Genomic DNA, 25922 nt, shown 5'->3' on the forward strand with positions numbered 1-25922 from the left:
TCCTGAGTATTTGAATTTTCCATTTATCTTCCTAATGCAAATTAGATCCGTATGGGGAAAAACAGGCACTCTAAATGAACTGGCACATCTACTATAGAGTTTTAAATACAAATGTATACAATTTGGTGGGAGGAAGCCATACAGTACAGATTGCTGCTGCTGAAGCATGATCTCATGATTAAAGAATGGATCTGAGAGTTAGAAACATTGGTGCAATTCATTGCCTCGGTACAGATTTCTACAGATTTAGTGCTTGCTCTCTTTCTGCCACAGTCCCATACATGCTAAATAAAGGTAAAGTTCTCTCTTTGAGGTTGCCATGGGAGAAAAAAAGAAAAATGCACAGTGATCAGGACAATAAAATGTCTTCGAGCATGGACTGAGTTGCTACCATTCTCACATTCTTTTATAAGAAGAGATGATTAGTAAAATCAAAGCTTTTAAAATGTCTTGCCACAAGATTTAAAGGACCTCTTTCAGTATAAAGCTCCCTCTGGACGCCTTATTCTTTGGTCTTTTTTACTTCTACTTCTACTTTCTTTTCTTTCTTTTTTTAAATATTACAGCAGACTACTGGAGACTAGTGCAGACACTACTACAGAAACATTCAGGTAGCTCTGACTTCAGTGTTCCACCAGGAATAGGGTTATGATTAAACTGTGGTCTTTGAGTGTCTATAAAACTACAGTAATACCCAAACTGTAAGACATTTTTTTTTCCTCCACTGTTTAAAACTGGAGATCAGTTCATTATTTAGAAAGGGGTCATGTCTCCTTGATTTCATGATGGTTAATGGCAAGCAAGAGGTCCCCTTGGAACATCAGTTCTCTTAACTAGCTACAGAATCTTAAGAAAACCAGAAGAGTGATTAAAACAACTCGAGGGCGAGGGTTTTGTGTGGTGTGGGAGAGCAGTGTAAGGAAGGATATGTGCCCTGGTATGAAGTGGTGGGGTGAGGGATGTGTGATAGAATTTTAATTTAATGGCAGCTGTGATTTGTGACACCAAAGACTAATAACTGGTAACTTTATAGTATGTAATCAAGTGCAAAATGATACAGCTCTAATTTAATAATGATAACTCTAATTTAATAATGATGTATTTATTAACCATTAATCATTGAATTATTATTTTTTTAGTTGTGTTGATGAACCAACATACACTAGTCTCTTAAACCAGTTACATCTCATGTCTGCAATCTGAAGAGGGAAGAATTACCCATGAGGTAACCAGGGACTCATCTGTGAGCTTCCAGTTCAGCAGCTTGAGCTTGCTGACATGAAGATAACTAAGCAAAAGGAGAGATGGCTAGTGTCACCCAACAGAATCTGGACCCTGACCAACAACACAGCCTTTTTACCTGAAGGGGTTAAAGGAGTGTACACATGATGATAAACAAGCCTCCTTCTGTGTGTATTAACTGCGACTGATAGTGCTTGTGTGGGAGCCCAGTGTTGCCATGAGAGTTGCCATTTTGGGTGGGAAAAAATAGAATGTGCTGAAAGGAGGAAAGGAGAACCTCACCATTTCTGGATGGTCTGGGCCATAACAACCCTAAGAGTTACTTCATAGTGAAACATGCCCCATAGCACAGATGGAAGCACAAGGCCACATTTTAAACCAGCCAGCTGGGATTGTTATGTGGCTAGTTAAGGCTAGTGGTCACCTCAGGGTGCCCAGTGAATGATGTGCCGGTACTGCATGGCATCTGACACCTTGTTTGCAGCATTGTAACTGAAGAATACAAAAGCTTTCAAGAGTGATTTCTTGTGAGTCTATGTAAAATCCACTATCAAACGTTGTGAGTGGTTAGCTGGCAAGAAAAAGTGGGACCAGGCCACTCATACTGTTTCTGCTTATGTGAGCACTGTTTGTGTGTATGGGGTGCTTATAAAAGCACTGTTCTCCCATCCATGTTGATATGTTATTGGTCAGCTCTGTGTATGCATGTGTTTGTGTGCATCTACTGGGAATAAAACCATCTCCAGATCTGATCAAGAGACTGTAAAATATAAAGGAGCAGTAAGACCAAACCCTTCACATAAAGAACCTAAATGTGCAAGATTGTGAATGGTGTGAATTAGCGTTCATATAAACTGATATCTTTACCAGTGTGAATCCCCGGTACCCTTAAAAGTAGCAGAAGGAGGGTAGCAAAGCAAAAAAGAACTAAAGTAAATTTGTAATTGTAAAGCAGATTGGGAAATAAAGAACCCTGGTATCCTGCTGGATGCTAACACATTCATCAATATAATGCAAAACTTGAGTTGTCACATCCTGGCTGTACTTGATGCAATTAAGATGGTCTACTCTGACGAAGAGAATGTAGAAAGCAAATGAGGTACTTAAAGGTCTAGCAAGCAAAGAGGGAGAAGCTGAATATTCATATAGAAGAAATCAGAGGAGACATGAGAAGAGTAACTGTTAATGCATGCTGCCCTGCTGCAGACGTTAATAACAAAACTATGAAGAGACAGTAGACATGTAAGCACAGTTACAAAGCAGGAAAAAGCCTGTAGCATAAATGTCCTGCACCTGCTGTAAAAGCAGAATGACTGGAGATGTCCAAGGGTGTAGCAAAAGTCTCAAATTAGTAAAGCAAGAAGAACAGTAAATGTAAATGGAGCACTTCAGGCATGTGAAATGAGTGTAACTGAATAATCTGATGAGTTAAATGGTTTTATCAATCACAATTAAGCTCTGAAAAAAAAAAAATATATATATATATATATTTCTCAAAGCTAATAGACCTCATAATATAATTATTGATATCACCGGAGTTTTTATCATGTAAATATGTAAGCACAGAATGTATAAATAACAGAAAGAATCCTAGGCTTTCAAGAAGGTAAAAGAGTCTTGAAGCACAGAGGAAATCAATCAAGCACTAGCAGTTCTTAAAGAGTTCAAGGTTGAGAGAACTGTGGAATAAGCATGTATATATGAAACTTCAAGGGAGATTAATGAATAGTGAAATGTCATTCTTGAATGACATTCTTGAATGTCATTCTTGAAATGTCATTCTAGGTTATAAGTAATACTGAAGGAAAGTAGCCTTCTAAAGTATTAGAGAACACTCATACTTGTCTAATAATTGGAGCTTAACCACTGTATTTAATTATTCCAAGATGTTAACTCCATAAATGCGTCACTGTAAGTGATGTTAACACCTTTTCTTTAAGTGTTAAAAAAAAGTAAAAATCTATGTATAAATGTAAAATCTTCCAATTGAAATTGAAATATAAAGATTTATTTATTTATTTATTTATTCAGAGAAAAGACTAAACTCTGGTTGCTGGCATCATCTAATGAAGAGTAGCAAAAAAGCTACTACCGAGTAAGCCAGAAAGTCTTACTGAGATGTTCTAGCTGAGTTAACACAAAACAAACCATTTGAAACAATCTTTTGTTACTTTTTTCTTCCATATGAAGTACAGAAGAAAATGTAATCCATTCAAACCCTATGGATATTGATAACTATGTGTTACTCGGCTTTGTTTGTAGGTTTGTTTTTTATTAAGGGAGATGGAGAAATAAAACCAAATCCAGCATGAAGATGTTTTCATCTCCAAACAAAAGAAATCCTATCTCTCTGTGTGAGGATGTACATAATATTATTACTAGTGATAATGATTAAAAGAACACTGTTACGAATGTGTTACACATTACAACATTGTAATGTGTGTGTGTGTGTATGGATCCTAACTTGACGTGTTTGCACAATAGCATTTTGAGAGCTGCAAGAAACAAAGGAGAACTCATTAAGCTTAACAATGTTCCCCGTGGTAAGCTGTACTTTACAACTGCAGATCAGAGAAGTCGTCCAAGTTTCAACATACAGAATGAGAATGTATGTGAATATGTGTGCATCTGTGTGCAAGAGAATGGGAGTGGGGATGTATTTGGATAGTTTTTGTTTGTTTGTTTGTTTTTCCAGAACACTACAGTGTTCTGCTTCTCCTATGCAAGTAGTTTATGAATATATTTAGGAAACAGCCAGCTTAGGTTTCAAAGTGAGCGGTCACCACACAGAGATGTGAATTTTTGTTGCAATGCTTGATAAATTTCACTGTTGATGGGTCTCTTAGTGCTATTTCTTTCAAATACCTATTATTCCAGCAAGTCCAACACATATGATGAAAGTGAAGTTTAATTGCATATTCTCTAGCATTTGCCCTAGCTGTCTATAACTCTGACAAACAGCTGTGTATCTTTGTGAAAGGTTTTAATGCAGCTTTCCGTTTTGGATGTAAGTTTCGCAGCATGGCACAGTTTTTCCCATCTTCACCTTTACTTTCCACATCAATATCAATTTTTCTCCATTTACGTGAATGTGACTTGTTTCCCTCTTCTAAACAGTTTTAAAGTAATTGGAAAATAGATACTTCTTTACATGAGTTGAATAATTTTCAAAGCTTGCGTGTTCTTCTGTTCAAGATTTTTTCAGAAGGTGAGTTAAGAAAAGTCTCAACAGCTGGTATAGCTAAAAAGAAAATTCTTCCCCCACTTCTAAATTGCTAAGTATCTTGAAATGCTCGGATGATAGCTTCCTGAAAAGAAGTCCAACTGTCTTAATACAGCTTTTAACATTTCCCAGAACTTATTGATGTTGTGTTTATCTACTACAGGAATTAGAGATGAAAAGCAGAGCTTTAAGGTTCTTTCTAAATATTTACCCTCTCATTTTTGTCATACTACTCTTCTTGATCCAGTCATGGAATGTGATCTTAGGTCAGTTTTTCTATTCCAGCCATTTCCAATACTTGGATTATAACTTGGATTTATTCATGATAGTAAATTTCTGATTTTGTTTGCTCTGTATCAATGTTTAACATTTGAAAGGGATTGTCCTCTCCCCATTGCTCCACAAACTCTTACTGAAGTCTATTTAAGAGTGATCTGTAAATCTTTCAGTTTTTATCTAATTCTAATTTTACACTTTCCCCAGCTGGGTGATTGGTAATACATGGAAATCTGATGCAAGCAAAACACTGGTTTTGATCAATATGATTATATACTCTGAGCAGATTTCTCTGTCTTTTCTGATTCTCTTTTTTTGGAAAAGTGTAATTTTGGAAAAGTGTAATAACTGAGATCCTGGCTTTTTCAGTAAGGCTACTATCGATATTTTAATAGGTCCTAAATTTGAGGTATCATATATAATGAGTTTTCCAGGGGGATACACTGCAAGGTAGAATCGTTATCCATGTCCCAGATGGTCATTTCAAATTGTTTATTTTTTAGACAAACTCTGTTTCCCTTATCAGATTCAGAGAAGTTTTTCTAGTCCACTAATATACTACTATACTACTTGGGCGTCTTACAGAAGCTCCCTTTCTGAAGCACCACTACAATTTAATTGACTAAATGAATTATAAATAATGCAGAGAGTAAATGGCTTAATTCAAATCCCACCCCAGATTTATCTGTTTGTTAACATCCACACAGAGCAACCTGCAAAGGAGATTGCAGAGAAACATTGTTGTCTCTGGACATACTGATGATATATTTCTTTCTGACAGCTCTTAACATAATTTCTACAAAGTATGCCATCTCAGTTATCCCTTTTCTTTTCCTTGCCTAGTATACCAAACAATACATTTTGACTGCAAGCATTACTCAAGAACAAAATAGCCTGTTCATATTTTACAGATTTGTACTTTTTTACTCTTGTAAACAGAATAAATGTCATGGTACAGAAAATGAGTTTTGCTATTTTGGATAAAGAATTTGTGCATTTGTTCACTCATAATGCACAAGACTGCCAAAAAGGATTCTCCAAGCATTTCTATGAAATTATGGTTAGCTTCATGGAAGCCAGAATTGTCCATCCCTGGGGGTGCAACTATGAAATCCATCTTTGCTTTCTACTCCATCTTTCATCTCTTTTGAAAGAAAGCAGTCACAAAGTTCTGTGGTTTGCATGCTGTTTGTACTGTGGACTGAGAAAAGATCATCTTTTTTTTTTTTTTTTTTTTCCACAGCTTCACCTCTCGTGTCTTTATTTTCTGTAAGGTAAAAGCTACTTTTTTTATATCTCTTTCCCAAAGTTCCCAAGTTTTGATAGCAGCAAAATATGGCATCGTTTTGTTATAGATCCACTTCATAAATTAACATACATAGTCATGCAATCTGCACACTGCTGCACCAAGTACCATTTTTAAAATGTACATGTATGCCTTATCTATCATCACAAAAGGTTATGAAACAACATTAAAACTGAGAGCTTTTGACACAGCTAATGATGTGCCACATCAATTAAAATCTTGATTCCTGTTTGCTCTAAGGGGCAGCTTGAGTGTAATATCAAAGGTCAGCTATAGTACAGGAGAAGAAAACCATTTTGACATGGCACACCTTGACTGAAGTCCAGGTGCGCACAGTTACCTGCTTCTACCTTCCCTCCTGCAACTAGTGTGGAGGCACATGCCTTCCTCTAGTGCTGAGACATGAATGTGTGATAAACTGTGCTCCATGTCCCTTCTGGACTGTTTTACAGGGTGGAAACACAGATAGCACAAGTTCATGTCTGGATAACACTTTACTGCCCATCCCCCAAACACCCTGCATATTTTTACCCTTTCAGTTGGTTATTTTCATCTTACCTCCTCTACACTATAAAGTTGCACATGTTTCGCTCTTATTCTTGTGTAATCTGCAAAGCATCTGGGTCCCACACAGCACAATGCTAACTAAAAGAGCATGCAAGCATCTTGGCTAGCCTTTTTTTTTTTTTTTTTTTTGAGAATAGCAAGGCTACGGCTTTTGTAAGACACAGAAGAGACAAAATGTCACATCTTCCAGTCCTTCATTCTGAATGTGTTTGAGGCCAACTTCTAGAACACGAAAGAGGTAAAAGCACGGTAGGGAGCATACAAAGGAGAAGCTTATACAATAGCATGCATGGTTCTAGGGAAGTCCTTGAAGCTGGGAATCAAGGATGGACCAACAGAGCCAGGGTGAGAATAGGCTTGCAAATGCCTGTGATGGACTTCCCTTATTCAGAATAGGCCTGCAAATGAGCTAGGAGAAAATCGGGAGTGAAACCTGATGCATATTGACCACCATCTTTATTATTATCATTCCATAAAGAACAGTGCCAGAGTGAATCTGTGAATAAAACTATTCTGTGAATTGAAATACTGCATGCAAAGGGGTGTGTGAACAACACATTTCCCCACTCTTCCTTGGATTGTGTGGTTAAAACTGGATTCCAAATAAGAGAGAAGAAATAAAACAATTACTTTCCTTTCTCCCTGTTGCACTGCAATATCACATATTCATGTGCAGGTTACAGCCTGAAGTGTATACCTTTGAGAATACCTCTTTTTAGTAAATGAGTGGCATTAGTTGAATGATAAGATATTTATGCCTTACATTGCAAAAATGCAGATTTTATATACATAGATAGCAAGTTCCTAAGCACATACTAAGTTGAAAAGTGAAGTTTGCAGGCTGACTTGTTTTGTCTTGGTAATGCTCTTGCTGTGGTAGGAAAGAAATCAGCTCTGTTGCTAACCTCTGTCTTTGAGTTCCAAACTTGCAAGATCTGCCCAAATTTTCCTTTTTCCTAGAAACGATGCTTCCAAACCTTTATTTAGAGAAGAAGCTCAGCAGAGCATTAGGCAGAAAGGAAAAGTCTAAGTGTTATAGTCCAAAACACTCCACTCTCTTGGTATACTTTACTGCTAATTACTAAAGGAAAAAAAAAAAAAAAGTGGGGTGCCAGCAATCTGCCCTTCTTTCCACTTTTGCACATCCAAATTAATAATGTTTTCTAGATTTCCCTAGTTTAAAGTAACTCCACCAGTGGCAGCAGGGTCATCATGTTAAACCATTAGCCTTCAATAACAATTCTCCTGTATTTTTAAATGAATCAAAACAAAAAATAAATCCTAATAACTTTTGTCTTTTTTGCATATGTGTTACTAGAACAAAAATCTTTAAACCAGTGTAACAAAAGAGCTTTCCAGATGTACACTTTTCTATTCTGTTCTTTTGGTATCAAACAAGATGTGCGTAGGGAAAATGGTCTTCCTCTAGAGGAAAAGTATGAACTGGCATTTACTTCTTAGCTGGACTGAAACGGTGCCCCAAAAGCTGGAGAGCCAGACACAATGTGTTCCATGTTCTTTGTATTACCTACATTAGGCTTATAACACATCACATAAGAATTATCCAGTTGTTAGGAAATAATTGGTACGTCTATGGTAATAACTATAGTATTCCTCTTTCCCTTTGTCTACTCTGGAATATGTCAACAAACTGCTTTTAGTACACCATGCCTTGGTGTGCAAGTCAAAGGTTGGGAAGCTGTAGCTGTTTTAAAGTATGGAAATATCAGACAAAGACACATGAAACCAATAAAAGACACACTGTGTCAAATGAGCTGACTCCAAATACACACATGGAAGAGCAATATGCAATGCTGAATCCCTCTCATTATTGCTCACTCAACCTGCAATACAAATATTTCCAATTTCCTTGGCTTGCTTGCTTGTATTCAGCTACAGTGGTGACAGATGACCAGTCATACCCAGCTTTCCTTACCCTGATATTTCATACAAAAATGTCCTGCTTTATTCTTGTAGATATGGTTCAGGAGGTACAGCATTTCCCAACATCCTCCAGATAGTTTTGTGAGTGTTACTATGTTGCTACAAGCCTACCTCACTATGCTGCTCTTTTTAAATAAAAGTGTTAGGAAAAGTGGTTGGTACAGACGCACTATTGATAGCAGCATCATTTGGAGGGCATAAAATCCCCACTTATGTTAGTACGTGCAGCCCGGTTTGTGTCATTATGTTGTTTCCTCCAAAGAGCACGCAAGGGGGAGCTGTGTGTAGCCAACAGTTCTGGTGCAATCTCCTCATTCACTCCCTGAAACAGCCAGACACTATTTCAAACACCTTGACAACGTTTGTCACCTCTGAACAAAGTAGCATGTAGCAATTGCTTCACAAACCTCTGCTGGCATTATATTTCCCACCAGGCTAGCCCCAGAATGGTTTGCTACTGGTAAGATTTGGCATGGCACCACAACCTACTCGGTCTCCTGAACTAAACAGGGGAGATGGGCAGCAAGTATTGAGCCTTACAGCCAGTCAGAAACATAACCTTGCAGTCTTCCAAAACTGAATAACTGCTGTTAAACTAGCATCCCCACATCTTGGGCCCATCCTCCCTGATTGGTGACCATCTTCTGCCCCAGCAGGAAAATCTCATCCAGTGGACCCAGTCTGTTTGTCCCACTACTGGAAGAAACAGAAGAGAAACTTTCAGGTGCTCCAGAGAAGACAGCATACATCAAAACCACTTCTCCAGATGCTAAAAAGCCATTAGCACTACACCACAGAACAACTCCTGGATTTCTGTTACCAAAGTACTGCATATGTTTGCATGGAGGCCCATGAATCTTGATATCAGCCTGTGCAACAGATACAGGTAGTGGGGAGTGCCAAACTGAGGTGTAAGGATTCACAGGTATAGAACTAAACCAGGTCACAGAAACATGCTGTGGGCTGCAAATGCTATAAGCAGTATTTGGAAAGGAGTGAAGAACCAATGAAGTCATCTGAAACCTGAGCACTGCCAGTACACATCATTTGGAAAAGATATCCTTTTTTTTTTTTTTTTCTCTTTTTTTTTCTAAACCTATTCCAGTCGAATATAATGGATTCATTTTCTCACAAGTGCAAAGCCGGACTAAAGACTCATGTGAGATGATTCGCTGAGGCATACCCACAATTAATGTGTATTTCAGAGGGTATTTTTCCCTACCCCAGCCACCCTGAGAAGGAGAATCCAGCTGTTGGCTTCTTTCATAGCAAAGGATCAGTACATATTGCTTTACATTTTCAATGCTAGTCATGCAAATAAGAAAGCAGCTTAAAGACTTTTTAAGTTAAAGCTGAAATTCTCCAAAGCCTCCACAGACCACGGGGCTTATGGCTTTCATTGAGTCATAGCTTATAGACTTTAAACACCAGAAAGGAACATTAGATCATAGGTCTAACCTGTACATTGCAGCTCATTAAACTTCAGTGAGTTACTCCTGTGCTGAGATCAGTAACTTCTGTTTGCCTAAAATGTATCTTCTATAAAGGCATACAGCCTTGATCTGAAAACATCAAAAGAGGAAGAAACCACTGCTTCCCTTAGTATTTTGTTCCTGTGGTTAATCAAACCCCTAGTTATAAATGTATGCATTATTCTAATTTGAGCTTTTGTGGTTTCAGTTCACAGACATTGGTTCTTGATATGTCTTTTTCTTCTAAAACAGTCCCAGTATTTTCTTCCCTTGGAAGTAAGCAGACACAGTTATCAAGTCACCTCCCAATCTTCTTTTTGAAAAATCAAACAGATGGTGTTCTTTCATCTCTCATTATAAGTTTTTCCAGTCCTTCAATCATTTCTGTGGTTCTCTTCTGTACTTTCTCCAATTTGTCCTTTTTTTTTTTTTTTTTTTTTTTTTAAGTGGACAACAGAATTATGCAGAAAAATCCAGTGTCCATTTCACTAATACCATACAAAAATGCAATCAGTCACCCTTGCTATTCCTGTTCACTATTCCACTTCTTATATGCACAAAGATTTCCCAGCACCCCTTTTGGCTACAGCATCACCATCAGAGCTCACACTGAGCTGCTTGTCCTGTATGACTTTTCAATGTTTCTGAGAGTTGTCATCTTCCAGTTTCTTGGGCCAAAAACTTTCCTTACCATAATGTGATTTATGTCTTTACTGCATGGTCTGAATAGAGGTGACACAACAGCTAGATTATCATCTTCCATGTTCCCAAATTTTATTACAGTTAAAATTCCTATGGAATCCAAACTCCTGGAGGTATGTGATTATTCAAGAATTTTCACTTTCTTTTAAAATAGTAAGGCATCTACCTTTTATGTTTGGAGACATGCCTTGTTGTACCTGAAATATTAGGAACTATAAGCCAGGTTTTAAAAACTTAAAAAGTTATGATTTAAGAAGGCTTATACTTTTAATATTAATATATCTTGTTTAAGTAGATGGCTGAGATATCTGAAGAAAAATAATGTGACAGGGAGCATTATATAAAGAAATCCCCACTATGTCTGATTTTATGCATTGAGCAATAATTTCTTTTTCCCTGAGAAATAAAACTCACACAAATAAGACTTATAGAGCTCAACAGCTGCAAGGCTTCCACCTTTCTCATGTACTATCTGTCTTTTAGCAAAGCTTATACGAAGCTGATGAAGCACTGGAAATGTAGGGAAGATTCAAGGAGAATAACAAAGGACAATGAAGAAGATTAAAAGTAATTGAAGTAATAAGGGGAGAGCATAAAAATTTACAAAGACCGTAAAACTGGAGGGCAAAAATAACCTGTACTTTGTATTATTTAATACCACTAACAATACAAACTATAGATATGTATGCCTGCATTTGTGAATTTATTTCTACTATAATAGATCTTACCCAGCTACAACTGTTGAAACAGCAACTGAACTAAAAATATTTATACATATCTGAGAATTAGCTGAAGAATACATCCTGAGCAAGTAAAGTTAAGTGAGCCATGCTGCAAATTTGTGTTATGAATGTCTGTATCTGCCGTGCAACATTGATTTTACTCCTGAGTAATTCCACAGACTGGAGAGATCTAAAGTATAGCAAATTTTAAAAGGGAAACTTTTTATTCAACCCAGTGACTTGATGATTCAGATACATTGTAAGAGATCAGAAGAGGAAAAAAATCAAACCAAAAAGACAAAAAATGCTCTTTTAAAAGTCTGTTTTCCCTATTATTAGAAAATAAAGCCACTTTCACTCAACTTCCCTAAGTACTAAGTTATCTGTAAAACTCCATGTTTTATTTAAATATTTAGAATATCTACTAAGATACAAACAGAAGTCACTTCCTTCCTACCATTTATTTAATAGGTTTCAGGACTTCACTGAAGATACACAGGAAACCTGCTATGATTTCTATGTGCCAGGCAACTTTAAATTATACCTTAAGATTTAATGTTTACACTGCAGAAAAGGGAACCACTGGCACAGGGAAGACATAAATAAATACTTGCTCACTCTGTTTAGCTATGGATTCTGCACATTTTCATACACCAACTCAATGCTTTGTATGGGAAAGAGACACCGGAGTAAGATTTGCATAATATAATCCCTATACAAACCAGAACACAGCTTAACTGCTTTATTTATCTCCCAAGTCTAGATTCCAAATAAGATGCTGTTGTTTTGATGATGTTATCCATTTCTTTTGCTACACGAAATTTTACACAAAACAAGACACATATAAATGGATCACATTTCAAAGTAAATTTTCTTTTACCTTTTGCACTGAGAACCCAGAGCTTGATGCTAATAAAAAAGAGCATCTATATAGAAAGAGGTAAAGCAAGCTACAGAGAATGAGGCATGTAACTGGGGCTAGTCAGCTGCAGAATTTCATACTGAAACAGTTGCAAGTAAACTGAAATTAACAATTTCAATTGTGTGTAAAATCTTTTCAAACACAACCAAAACAGAACAGAATTATACTTCACAATGAGGAGAACTTGTTCATGAAATAAATAATTTCACCATTAGTAGCTAAAATGAGAGGGACCTGATTATTTCAGAAAAGAAATGCTAACAGGCAAAATAAGCATCTGAAAACATCCAAATGTGAGTAAGAAGCAGGCAATAGCAATTTCTGAACAAACAAAACCTTCTGGGACTGCAGTACTAATATGCTATCTTACTTCTGGTTAACCAGAGTCATAATTTGTACTTGACATAGTAAACAATTCAAATCAGTTGCACGTGACTTTAAATCTGTAAAACTTAAAATAAAATAAAATAAAATAAAATAAAATAAAATAAAATAAAATAAAATAAAATAAAATAAAATAAAATAAAATAAAATAAAATAAAATAAAATAAAATAAAATAAAATAAAAATTAACAAAACCATGACACCATTGCCATTGACAAGAGAGTGTTTATAAAAAGGTCTTACTACCAATTCCAGATACCAGCAGAACTTCATTAAAAGTCATGGATTTATACCAGAGTCAACCCCTCCACTCATCAGTGAAGTAGGACAAGAATAAAATGTGTTGGTATCTTTTTAAATGTCAAAATTGGAAAAAAAAAAAAAAATCCCTGACAAAGGAATTAGAAAAACTATGAAATAGACAAGTAGCAACTAGAATAAGAAGAGTCCAAGAAAAAGAAGAGTTTGTTTTTCAAGACACAGGGAGGTACACAAGAGAATCTGATTGGGGAGGAGGAAGAGAGAAGACGGCTATGGTAGTCCTTTCATTTATACCACTCTGAGCACTGCATATGCTCCCAGGAACATTCGGCTCCTCTGCATTCAGAGAGTAGTGCTGAGGAAATCACAGTGGTCAGAACTGCGGTGAGATCACCAAGTACAGAAACCGCACAGGCACCAGGACTGTGAAAAACACTTCCAGCTCCTGAACAGGATGGTAGTGCAAACCCAAAGCTCCTCATGTTTTTAGGAGCTGTGTCTTAAGAAGCCCAGTAAAAGCTCTAGCAGGATGTGAGCTCCAACTGATCAAGCAATTGTGAAATATACGTGGAAGCACATTGTACAATGGAGCCAAATCATTCCGATATTTTAAAGCTCAAAGAATTGCCCGATGGGAAACGAAAGCTACTGGAGATGGTGTAAAGATGCACATATGTTTGTTAATTATATAGTAGCAACAATACTGAAGTAACAATACACAAAGGGTCATGTTAATTTTTATGTGTGGTGTCTGAGCACAGCCAGTGTGGACAGTCTGATCCAGGCGGTCACATAATAAGAGTTCTGCTGTCTTCCCTGACACTCCATCCAGCTTAGCACCATGCTGTATGGGTACGCGTGGGTGAATCATCTGCAGCACCTGAACGGGATGTGTGGAGAGGCTTGGTGAATCAGTGATCCAGCATCAAGGCAAGAGGACATTATTTTCCCAGAGAGATCACTTTTTATATGAAAGCTTCTAAATGTAGGTAATTTACAAAACCCATTTTTCTTCTTCCTGCAGTGGAGAATATTAGCTCTGGGTTTTCATAAAAATATCAGTTTTAACAGTTGCTTTTATAATAGTAAAAGTGTCCACCTATTTACAAATTGCTTAACGTATTCTTTCTTTATTTTTTCCCTAAGACCACGTAGCTGCAGCTGTGCACAGCTAGACAGTTGCAACATTCCTGCAACCTCACCAGTGATGACAAAACAAGAGATGAAATTGCCACTGGGCAAAATCTAAATAACAGTTTAAAACTGCAGGGATTCCATGGCATGAAAAGAATTATTTAATCTAGGATACCGTACTCTCTTTACTGCCACAAACCAAATTCTTGGATCATAGTTTCAGGTTCATGCTCCTTCTCCATTTGCATACATAGCTTCATAATGGATAAATATGAACTTGCCACAGCCTAGAGTTGTTACTTTTTTTTTTTTTTTTTTTTTTTTTTTTAAGTTTTCCAATGGTAGTTTGACCACAGATCACACAAGTACCTTGTAAGAGGTGAGGATGAAGAGGCTGGTGAGCAGTAAGAACAGCTGTCATCTCATCATGGTCAGAAGGATGTATATACTCATAAATGCTATTACCAGTTAGCTCCACCTGTGAAGAGACATGTAACACATGAAGCAGTGCTGCTTCCCCTTTCTCCTTTCCTATCCCCCAAACATTCTGAAGTGACCTGCATATACTGTATCAGGATAACTACACACCGTTTTTTAAACATAAGTCAAATGTATCAAAAACTTGTTCCAAATTATACTTCTTAAACTGCATTATTTCCTTCTTCAGCAGTAACTAACATTTTGGGGGCTTTTGTGGGAATTTCTGATGATGATGATCTGGACACAGAAGAGCTGCTAGTAGAGAGAGCTAGTGAATGAAGTGATAAACTAGAGCAGCTGTAGAAATGCTAGGTTACCACAAAATGGGATAAAATCATTGAGCAGTATTAATGTCTCTCAGAAAGGCAGATATCCAAAAAATAAAAAAATGAAAAAATGTTTGACAGGTTCCCAGAAACTATCACCTGCATTCAGCTGACAGTTGAGCCTTTGGAGCCAAACTGCTAGACTTACACATTTCTTTTGTGTCTTTTCAGATTGCCCACAACATTCAATCCACAGCAGTACATAGAGCTCAGAAACGGTAGCCAGTGAATTCAAAAGACAGACTTCCACAGATTTTCATGAGCACTGGCTTGAGCCTTTGCTGCTTTAAGTAAACATGCACATTAAAAAGACTAAGAGAGCTATCTTAAATGTCTGTACTCTCTCTTCTCACTTGAACTTTGCTCGCTCAGGAATGTATTTCTATCTTTCCCACTGTTGTACCCATAATAACTGTTGTGCAAAAAATGAGCGGCGTACACCGTATGTCCTTTTTGCTAACTCTATTTGCCACGTATAAAACTCACCAACAAAAGTCTCCAGATAGATGCAGTAATTGATTTAAGGAGTGAACCAATACTTTGAGCCTGTGTTTTAAATTAGTGTCAGGCTGCCCAATTGTTCAGTGTGGCCTGATGTGCCTTGGGCCCCCAAGATCAGAGACAGCTGAGAGGTGAAGTAATTTAACCTATTCTTCTGAGCCAATCCTACTGATTTGCTAAGATGTGTGAGTTGCCTTTTCTTTGGAATAAATGAAATTGTCTACTCCACAAAGAAATCTTTTTCTGAAAATGTTTCTCATAGTTCCATTTTCTGCATTATTCATGGAATGTCTCTTCCCAAGACTATGCAAACTAACCTTTTTTTTTTCTAGCCATCTATTCCCCATTTCTTCTTTCCAACAACCCCTCCCTGCAAAAACAAAAACACCAACACTGACCTGATAGTCTAACCAGAGTAAAATTTCACTGAATAAGGCAAAAGTGACAGAAAGAGTAAAGACGAAAGAAGAGGAGAGATGGAGAAAGAGACAGATAAAAAGAAAGGGGTAGGAAGGAAAGGAAAAGATTAAGAAAAGGAGAGGAAGAAAGGGGGAAGGGAAGGGAAGGGAAGGGAAGGGAAGGGAAGGGAAGGGAAGGGAAGGGAAGGGAAGGGAAGGGAAGGGAAGGGAAGGGAAGGGAAGGGAAGGGAAGGGAAGGGAAGGGAAGGGAAGGGAAGGGAAGGGAAGGGAAGGGAAGGGAAGGGAAGGGAAGGGAAGGGAAGGGAAGGGAAGGGAAGGGAAGGGAAGGGAAGGGAAGGGAAGGGAAGGGAAGGGAAGGGAAGGCGATTATTTATGTTGATTCATTTATATATATTATTTTTAATAATATGCAATTAATATAATAAAAAGCAGTGACTGTTCTTTTTCAGGATTATAACAGTGCAAACCTGTTATAGTAACTCCATCTTCAAGCTTTAGTGGTGAGGGAGGGAGGGAGACTGTATAATCTCGCTGTGACTCATGCTTTTCACTGTTTCTGTTTGTTTTTAATTATATGGGGGAAAACACATTTGCAAGTGTCTATAGCTAAGTCTGTAAATATCATAATCACCTACAGACACATAAAACTAATAATTCTTATGTTGACGGGCATTTCATTGGCCTTTACACTTAGTAAACCAAAACAACAAAAAAACAGTAATTGGAGAAATTCACAGTTGTAATCAGTGTTTGAACTAAAAGGAGCATCATTTATGACCCTGTTCTTTTTCAGCTTCCAAAAAAAAAATCATTCACAGGTAGCCATGTGCAAACTATCTATCCCTTCAACTTTCTTACAGAAACAACGCCAACCAACCTGACTGGCAATATCAACTGTAGTAATCAAGATCTTATTGCAACTCTGCCATTACTAAGTATAATCATAACCACATTGACATGTATCTACTCTCTTACAAGTATGACGCATGGGTATCTCTTGCTTTTCCAAAAGTAGCTGCCTATTGCAAAAGAACTACTGACTAAAGTAATCATTGGTTCACAGGATTCACAGGACTGGGCTCAAGGTCATATTTTTATTCAAAATTTCATTTTCATCACATAATTTTCATAAATAGAAATATTTTAGTTTTATATCTAAAGTTGAAAACTAAAGTACTTTGTCAAGCTAATGACTAGCTTTTCTCATTATATATGTAGGAATGTTTTCTACTCTGATGTATGTATTTGCAACCCCAGCAAAGTCAGTGGGAGGTGAATATACAACACTGAAACCAAAATTGATTGTAAAAATGCTAGTGGAAACATAAAGCCGTCAGCAAAGACAGGGGACTAAATAGGAGTCAAATAACCGAAATATGTATACATAATTTTGAAACTGACCACAGTCTCCTGCTACACATAGTATATGCATGCTATTTTAAAGCCTACAATGAAACACTGAAAACTTTAAAAAAAAATAAATTATATGGTTCAATTCATAAACCTTCTAAAATCCCTTGCCTCAGGCTTATTAAACCAGCTTCCTCGATGCAGCTTTTTAATATCTGTAAATACCTGCTTACTACCAAATATCGCTATTTCCTACTAAGAGCTTTTTTATGTGTAACTCAGCTGCACAGTTTTTTCCTGCCAAGAAAAGATTCATAATAAACACAGAGGACTAAGTAGATGGATTCTAGAGCAAATAATTACATATTTTGCCTTTCATATACTTATTTGACGAAAGTAAAATAAACTCTTGGAAAAGTTCAGATGTCTGTGGTTAAATATTTCAAGATTTATCAAAAGTCAAAGATAAGCTTGGCTCCCTCATGGACCCAGAAAATGGCTGGAACAAGGTCCAGACTTTCACAATTAATATATATGTATATGTATATATATATATATATATATATATATATGTATATATATAATTCACCGTTATTTCCTAAGAGGATTTTCTTTTCCATTCTGTGTCTCTGGACTCAGGGGTGAGGGGATGAGGGGAGGGAGGTGGAAAGGGGGAGAATATTTGGGGAATTTAAACCTATTTACTACCCATGGAAAAAAGAGGCAAGAAATTGGCTCTATCTCAGCTAGCACAAGTCAGTTCAACAATGATCTGAGGCCAATTGAAATTAGATGGAGGATGGGGTCCTAACCATCAGTATTTACAATATTTACTGTTAAAGTTGAGTGGAAAGGTTGATCAAAATCCAAACCCACAAATTAACCAACAGGTCCACAAATAGAGATGTAGTATTTTCAGAAAAATTGTTTCTGATTCTCTAAAATTGCAGGCAGAAGTGAGTCAAGTATTGCTGAAAAACAATCCTTAATGTTGTTTTTACATTTTTAAACTAGCTTAGCAACATTGTCTATGAAGGCTTTTTCAGAAGGTCTAAGTTCTTTCTGCTTAACCTAAATTCAAGATATACTAGAAGATAAAGGCTACTGTAGTAGTTCTCCAAGAATATCCTGCAAAATATTTTTAAATGAACTTTTTATTTAGTTCAAATATACATTTTAAAACAAATTGCACTTTAACTGGAAATTGATGTGTGGACTAGTTAATTGTCAAATTATTTAATAAAAAGGTCTTTCTATGCACTCTCTAAAAGATTTTCTATGATCATCATCACTCTGGTCTCAGCTTGTATTGGCTGGAGCTCTATAAGAGCACTTGTTGAAAATATAGTGTGGGATTATGACTTGGTGAGGGAGACTTGCAAAATTTGCTTCTACAGGCCAATCTCATTCTTGTTGATGACAGTGGCAAAACTCCCAGTGATTTCCAGAGTTGTAGGAACAAGAACTCATTTAGAGCCCTGGGAAGCTTACAGGAATATCCCAGTATTAATGTATTAATACGCTAGTATTTAGGAAAAGCCTAGAATTAATTGTAGCATTACTTAAAACAAAATTGTCTCTTGAAAAATGGAACATTGAGCAATATCAAGTACACATTAGATCATAAAACAATATTACAAAAGCCAAGGAAAAATCATTGCATTGCTTAGGTGTTTTATTTTATTTAAAAATAAATAATAAAAATGATAATAATAATAGGAAATAAAAAAATGTTGTTAAACTGCTGGAGCATTCAGTGTTTTGAGTCTAAAACATGCCCTTAAGTTTCACGTGCCTCTGTCATCTCTGATCTACACCTGGAAAGTTCAAGGATACAACCCATTCATTTACAAATCTTTGCTAAAGCGAAATATTTGAGATTTTGCTTAGAAAACTTACTTCAGTAAGTAATATTTACTACATAATAAAATACTTTAGTTTTCCTTAGCAGATCTTGCAGTAGGGTTTATAGAGCCACACTTACGTGTGCAGCACAGAGGGAATACATTCTGTGCAGAGGGCCATAAGATCATACCAGCTAAAGAAGACTGAAGCCCACACGTTGCTTTCTGTCCCTTCTCCTTGACTGTGGCAAAGTTTATTCATTGTCCTACTGATCCTGTGGGTCTTTAATTTCACCAGATGACTGAATAATACTAAGACCTACAAGAGGACTTGGTATTCCTCAAAAGAGAAGGAAAAAAAAAATCTGGACAAAACCTAGACCAGCTAGCACTTAGCAAACAGCAAGCAGGACAGAACAATGAGACTACTTCAAGGGCAGATGGGAACACTCAGTGCTTTGAAACAATCATACCAACTAAATGAATCTATTTAAGTAGTTAGCTACATTGTGGATCTTTTCAAAACATTACAGGGAGAAAAACATTTAATAAGACTGTTGATTCAGAGTAGAAAATATAGCCATTTGGAAGAAAGTTTATACTAAAAGACAGTAATATTTAAAGTAATTTGAACATGCATTAAATGTTATGAAACAACTAATACCATACTGTAACAGACACAAATGAACAAACTGCTTGAAATAAGAACATTCCCTGGACACATTTTTAAATGTTGGCAGACAAAAAGTATCCATGCCATAATTTTGATCCTCAAAATTACTTTTTCTGAAGGAGATTACAAAAACAGGAATCACAGTTGCCTTTGGATTTAGAAGGGGTGTTTATGAGATGATACACTTGCTTTTTCTATCTCTTCAGTGTTCTATTTTTTCTCAGAGATACTAAATCTAATTCAACTACTAGAACATGCATCCAAAGATCTTCACAGTTTTTCAAACAAAAATATTAATTACTATCAAAGCTAAAGCATGCCTATAATTTCCACAACTCAGTCCCTTCTCTGCTGTTGGACACAGGCATATTCCTCAGCTGTCTTGCCTGAAACAAAACATCTTACTTTTTCTCACCATCATCTCCATCTCCTCCTCCTTCTTCCCCTCTCTGCTATTTATTTTTTTTTTCCACTTAATTTTATTTAACTCTGAGAGGCGTTTCAGCTGTAACTGGTTGTGAGGAAACAGTTCTGTTTCTTGCAAGTCTCATCCAGGGCCCATTGAAATTAATTAGGCGTTTATCTATTGGAGTTCGGCAGGCTTTAGGTCAGGTGCTACCAACGAAATTGTGTAGTACATTTATACACAAACGTATGGAAACTTGCACTCTGCAATAAATTCAGGCTATTTGCCCTTGCGCCTATTCTAAGAAGGCAAAAAATTAGAAATGTCCTTCTAAGAAAAAAAAATAAAAACAATAAAAACCCCTTATACTTCTTGTGCAGAACAGTAGTAAACTGAGTTTTATGAGTTCTATCACAACCATATAAAACGCTTTACTGAAAAGACCACTGAGCTGGAAAAACTCAGGAAAAACTACCCTGAATTCCATGTGAACACTCATAAATCTGCCCCCCCCTTTCTTTTTTTCCTAAAGCACATTTACCATAAAACTCATGTTCCACATCAGATTTCCTCTCTATTTCATAGCAAGTCTCAATATCTTACACAATCTAAAACATATAGCCTTGAATTCTAAACTTTATTTCAGATGTATAGCATTACCACACAGGCAATAGGTTTGGGTTTCAAGCTCTGCGTATATCTGCAATTTGCAATATCATATTATTTATTACCCTTCTTAAAGGTAATGAGGAGTAAAATACAATGAACAAGAACAGATATAAAGACAGTCATGATGTGGTTGTAAGTATAGGAAACTTGAATATTTAAGGAAGGCCATTTATCAGAAAACAAAGTTGAAGCTTTGAATACCCCTAAAAAACAATGACTCGCTATATATATGGCAAGATGCTAGTGCTAGGTCCCAAACACAGTATCTATATTTAACAGATGAAAAAAAAAAAAAAAAAAAAAAAAGTCACTCCTACCTGAGATAAGCCAAGATGTACAGATGCCGTTTCTGAGATGTACATAATTTTGCCGTCTGATGCCACCACGAAAACAAAGCCATCCAAAGTCTGTAGAAGAGAAATATGTAGGGTAAAAAAGAAATAACTCTGTAAAAACCATTTACTGTGGGCGAAAAAAAATTGAAGCCTTTTGGACAAGGATGATTGCTATCCAACTTAAAGAACAGCAAATATAGTATTCAAGAAATAGAAACCTTTATCTGATGGTGTTCCTATAAACTCTATAATACACACACACACATTGTGAAATCCAATTCATTCCCCCTACAGATGCGAGCTTTACTGCTTCACTTTAAGTTAACATTCTCCTGTTGATTCTGGTTATTTTAGTACTTAGTACAAATCCTGAGCTATGTGGTACTTAGGGGAAAATCTAGCACTACGCAAGCCATTTTTTATGGTATAATTGGCAGACACAGCTTACCGCTATTTGCAATATATTTAATGATACCGTAAGCAATGCTTTAAATTTCTTTGACTTTATTTTTATTAATGCATTTCTGAACAGAGGACTGTTTGCTATGTACAAGGTGAACTTAGGGGAAAGAAAAGAAAAAAAAAAGTAGAATAAACAAATCAGCATTCAAAACTTTATCACACTTGAAGAGAGATATTTATGCTCATTAAGTGATATGCCTAGAGTCTGTGAATCTCAGCTAATGGTACTTTGTAATGCAAATTCTTATTGATGGGAATTCTTAACTGGATGATAAATATTCCTTGTGTGAGTAAAAACTGAAGTTTCATTTTGTCCTGTGTCATCCATACAGGAAAAAATAGGCTTTTGGTTAGCCAAAACTGGCTGAGATTTGGACACGCAGCCTATTGATTTGGGGTACTTTGATTCTTCAGTGCCCAAGGTCAGACAGACTTTCAACGGTACCTTATATTATATAGTCAAAAAGTATCCACTATCTCTAATTGGTTTAGGAAGCCTTGACCAATACACCCATATGAACATCACCAGAAAATGTATTTGGAATAGAGAAGTCATTTTTACAGTACACAGATAAAGCAGGCACCTATTTTTAATTCATATTTTAAATTACTGAACTTAAAACAGGAGAGACGCAATAAAATCCTGTATATTTCATGCTCTTACACTGCTGCCCCAATAAAAGAAAATATTCCAAATTATTCTCTGGCCTACTAATGATTCTACAGCATGTAATTGAAACCAGATTACTCTTTGCCTTCACTTTTTTTCCCCTTTTTTTGGGAACATAAATTTTGTAGCAGTATTAAAATGGGAAGTAAATTATTGCATCCCTAACCATAACTTTTCATCCAAACACTGCCATCCTGCAATTGCTCTACCCACTATCACAACTAAAACTGTGTCAATCCTTTCATTACTCCATTATATGGTGTGGTAGGTCGCTAACTTTCCCATCCAGAAAAACACAGAACCATACAGAAAAGTTTAAGAACCCTTAAAATAAGTCTACAGTGGATTTCCTGGCATTATTAAAGCCTTAACATTCACAACTCAGAAATAACTGAACTGTAAAATGAGTATTACAGGTGATTAGCATATATTATTTAAGTTCATCTAATGCCAGACAAAATGTGAAATAGCGAACACGGAGGAGGAGCAAGTGTGCCAGCAGTGATTTGTATGATATAACTAGACAAACATTTTGAAGGTAGACCAATGACTGTGAAACTGCGGCTATCAGCTTCTTAAAAGTCCAAGTGGGTTTTTCCAGGCTGGAAATACCTCCACCAAAGATCATTTTGGACTCGGTCAATCCCATGTACTTTATTCAGTCACCAAAGAATGCTTCAGGACATTCTGCCCCAAGCACTTGCTCTCCTTATTCAAGGAGGCATCTTGCAGGGCCTCCACGACAAACCCACCAACCTTACACCTCATCGCAAATTTTGGGCGACCCCTCACAGCTGTCCCAGCCATCTCTTGGGGACAAAGGTCGCCCACTCCTGCCGGTGGCGCAGCCAGCAGGGTTTCTGTTCAGCTTTTGTCCCCAGCCAGGCGAGCAGGGAAAACAGCTCCAGCTCTCTGACCAGAAATTAACCTTCTACAATAAAACCGACCGTTAAATGATTACGGTTTACTAGGTCTTTAAAATCGAGGGAGAAAAAAAAATCCTTGCAGTATTAAAATTGCGTATTAAAAAAAAAAAAAAAAAAAAAAGGAGCTAAGCGTAATTATTATTTTTTTTCCACGCCCCGGCTACGACTTCCTAAATTCTCCTCCGACCTACACAGGGGGAATTCAGAAGAATTCCAGAGCAGATCAACGGGATTTTGAACAACTGTATTTTCAGGTGCTAACGTCAACAGGAGATCTAATCCAGATGTGCGCCGCCTGCCCGCTGGGTCCGGCAGGGCTGCCCCGGCCCGGCTGCGTTTGAGCACCGTGCGCACGGACCCGACGGTGCGGGGCGAGATGATGCTTCCACCAGCATCGCAGCCGGAATTAAAAAAAATAAATGCATACACAAAATGAAGAGCTTGGGTTCTCGATTTTGCTCCTTTCCCGGCCCGTTTGAGGGTCTGGGTGATAGGGAAGGCTTCACACGGGCTCCGCTAACAAGCCGGGGGGAAGGAAGGAGGAGGAGGAAGAGGAGGAGGAGGAGAAGGAGAAGAAGGAGGAGGAGAAGAAGGAAGAGGAGGAGGAGGAGAGGTGGGGAGGTTAATCGCCCCAAAACACAGTATTTCCGATGCGCAGCGCGTACGAGAGGAGGAAGGCGTCCACTACCTGAAGCAAATGGGATCCCAGCTCCTTGGCCACGTTGTCCAAGGGCCCTATCCTGCTCGGCTGTCCCCAGGCGTCGCCTAGACCTGCAAAGGAACCAAGGAGTTGGTTAGACCAGGGCAAGGGGCTCGGAAGGGGCCACGTCCCCCTTCCCTCCCCTCCCCTCCGAGCGGCCCCGCTTCCCAGCACGGGGCGTCGTGCCCGAGCTTTTTTTCCTCTTTTCCCTTTCTTTATTTATTCTGGAAATCCCTCCAAGGGTACTCCCACAGGCGCTCTTTCCCCAAAGAGCCGCACGCCCCACGGGATGTGTCAGCCCCCAGCGCTCCCCCTCGCCCGCCATATCGCGGCGCACCCCCACATGTCGCGACAAGGAGCCGGGCACACTTGTCCGAGGGAGGCCAAGAGCCCCGGCGAGGCTCCCGGCCCGTCCTCAGCCCCGCCGGGCTGTGTGTGTGTGTCTGGTCAGGGATTTTGTTTGTTTTCAGTCCCTCCGTGCAAAGAAGGGGTGCCCGGGGGGGCTGGTGCCGGCACCTGGCAGGCTCCACAGGGGCACAGGCGGCAGGAGGAAGGCGCAGCCATTTCGTGCCTCCTTTGGGGAAAGAAAGGAGAAAAGAAAGCTTTAAGCCCTTCGGGTGAAGGGTCGGTGATGGGCAAAAGGTGAGGATGCTCGGTGCTGCCAGCCCCAAAAGCTCCCTGGCTGGCAGCAGCCGAACCCACGGGGTTTATAGCTTTGCACATCGCCCATACAAGGCACACGGGTGCACAGCCGGGAAATGGTGTTTTTCTCCCGCTGCCTCTCACAGGGGCCAGGTGCTTCTAAAGAAAACTTCCCTCGGCGAGCTTTCAGGGAGTTTTCTTGAAAAAATAAAAAATAATGAAAAAAAAAAAGAGGTCGTGAGCCCTGCTCGGCTCCCTCGGAGAGTAAGCTGGCACCCCGGCTGGACGGCGCTGCCCCGAGCTTGGGGTTTTACACAAGTTTTTAGGGTGTTATCTTTATAAGGCTCCCCCCAAAGCCCTCCCAGTCCCACGTCTGCCTTGACCGAGTCCCGCAGCTAGCCCCGGTCTGGATGCGCTGGGAGCCCCTCTCCCTGCTCCCCATTCTGGGCACCCACGGCATCCCCCTCCCCAGAGACGGGGGCCTCGTCCCAATGCCCGGTCCCGGCGGGCAAGCACCCAGGAGCCTGCGGCTTCCAGCGCAGGGGAGGCTGGTGTAACAAGGGCAGTGCCAACAGCCAAGGTCAGCCCCAAAAGCAGCCGCCTGCCTCCCTGCCCCGGCTGCCGCTCCAGCTGCCCGAGCGGGTGTCCCCAAACTGTAGTCCCAAAGCGACGCTTTTTGGGGGGGACACCTTCCCTCCGCTAAAAATAAATAAATACATAATAGCGTTTCAGCACCCACTAGGAAATTTACTCCCAATTGCCAAACGAAAAGGAGCGCTTTCGTACTGCCTTTTCCCAATTTGCAGTTTGGAAAAGGCTACCAATCTTCCGATGAGCCGACAAATTTATTATTTATTTATTTGTGTTATTTCTTCTGCCGATATGCGGCTTCCTCTGCAGTAGGAAGTTTAAAGGATCGCGAAGGCATCCCGCAGCCCCTTTCTCGAGTCGGCAACAAACGCGAACGACCCAGCCGGTCCCGGTGCTGCGCGGATTGCCCTTATTTCGATTTACCAATTGCAAGTGTCGCAAAACCGTATTGCAACCCAAACGAGAGGTTTACGAATAACGACATTAATACTTAAAAGGAAACAAAAACAAAAATTAAAAAGTTTTGATACGTCCTGGGAAGAGCCCTGATTTTCGCAAGGACGAGGCGGGTTTAGGATTTTAGCCGCTCCCTCCCAAAGCCGCGGCTGGGCAGGTAGGATTTCGAGACATCGCCAAAAATCCCCACGATTTCTGAAGTCATTTTCCGACCCAGGCTAAAACATTCGCTTCCGCAGATTTTTTTTTATTTTTTTTTTTCCCCTTTGAAATTTTAATTTGGGGTTGCGATTGCGAACTCGCATCAAACGCCAGCG

At 38.6% G+C, this 25922-nt stretch overlaps 1 protein-coding gene across 1 annotated transcript in view; it reads right to left on the minus strand.

Annotated features, from left to right (window-relative positions):
* Window positions 1–25922, minus strand: part of SIM2 (SIM bHLH transcription factor 2) — a 59653-nt gene that overhangs the window by 28565 nt on the left and 5166 nt on the right. The window contains exons 3-5 of the mRNA XM_084297600.1: window positions 23905–23987; window positions 21141–21230; window positions 14525–14633 (exon numbers count right to left, since the gene is read on the minus strand). Of these exons, the coding sequence (XP_084153726.1) occupies window positions 14525–14633; window positions 21141–21230; window positions 23905–23987 (282 nt within the window). The remainder of the gene's footprint in view (window positions 1–14524; window positions 14634–21140; window positions 21231–23904; window positions 23988–25922) is intronic.

Source organism: Netta rufina (genome assembly GCF_964035555.1).
Source record: "Netta rufina genome assembly, chromosome: 1".
In the NCBI taxonomy this organism is placed as follows: domain Eukaryota; kingdom Metazoa; phylum Chordata; class Aves; order Anseriformes; family Anatidae; genus Netta; species Netta rufina.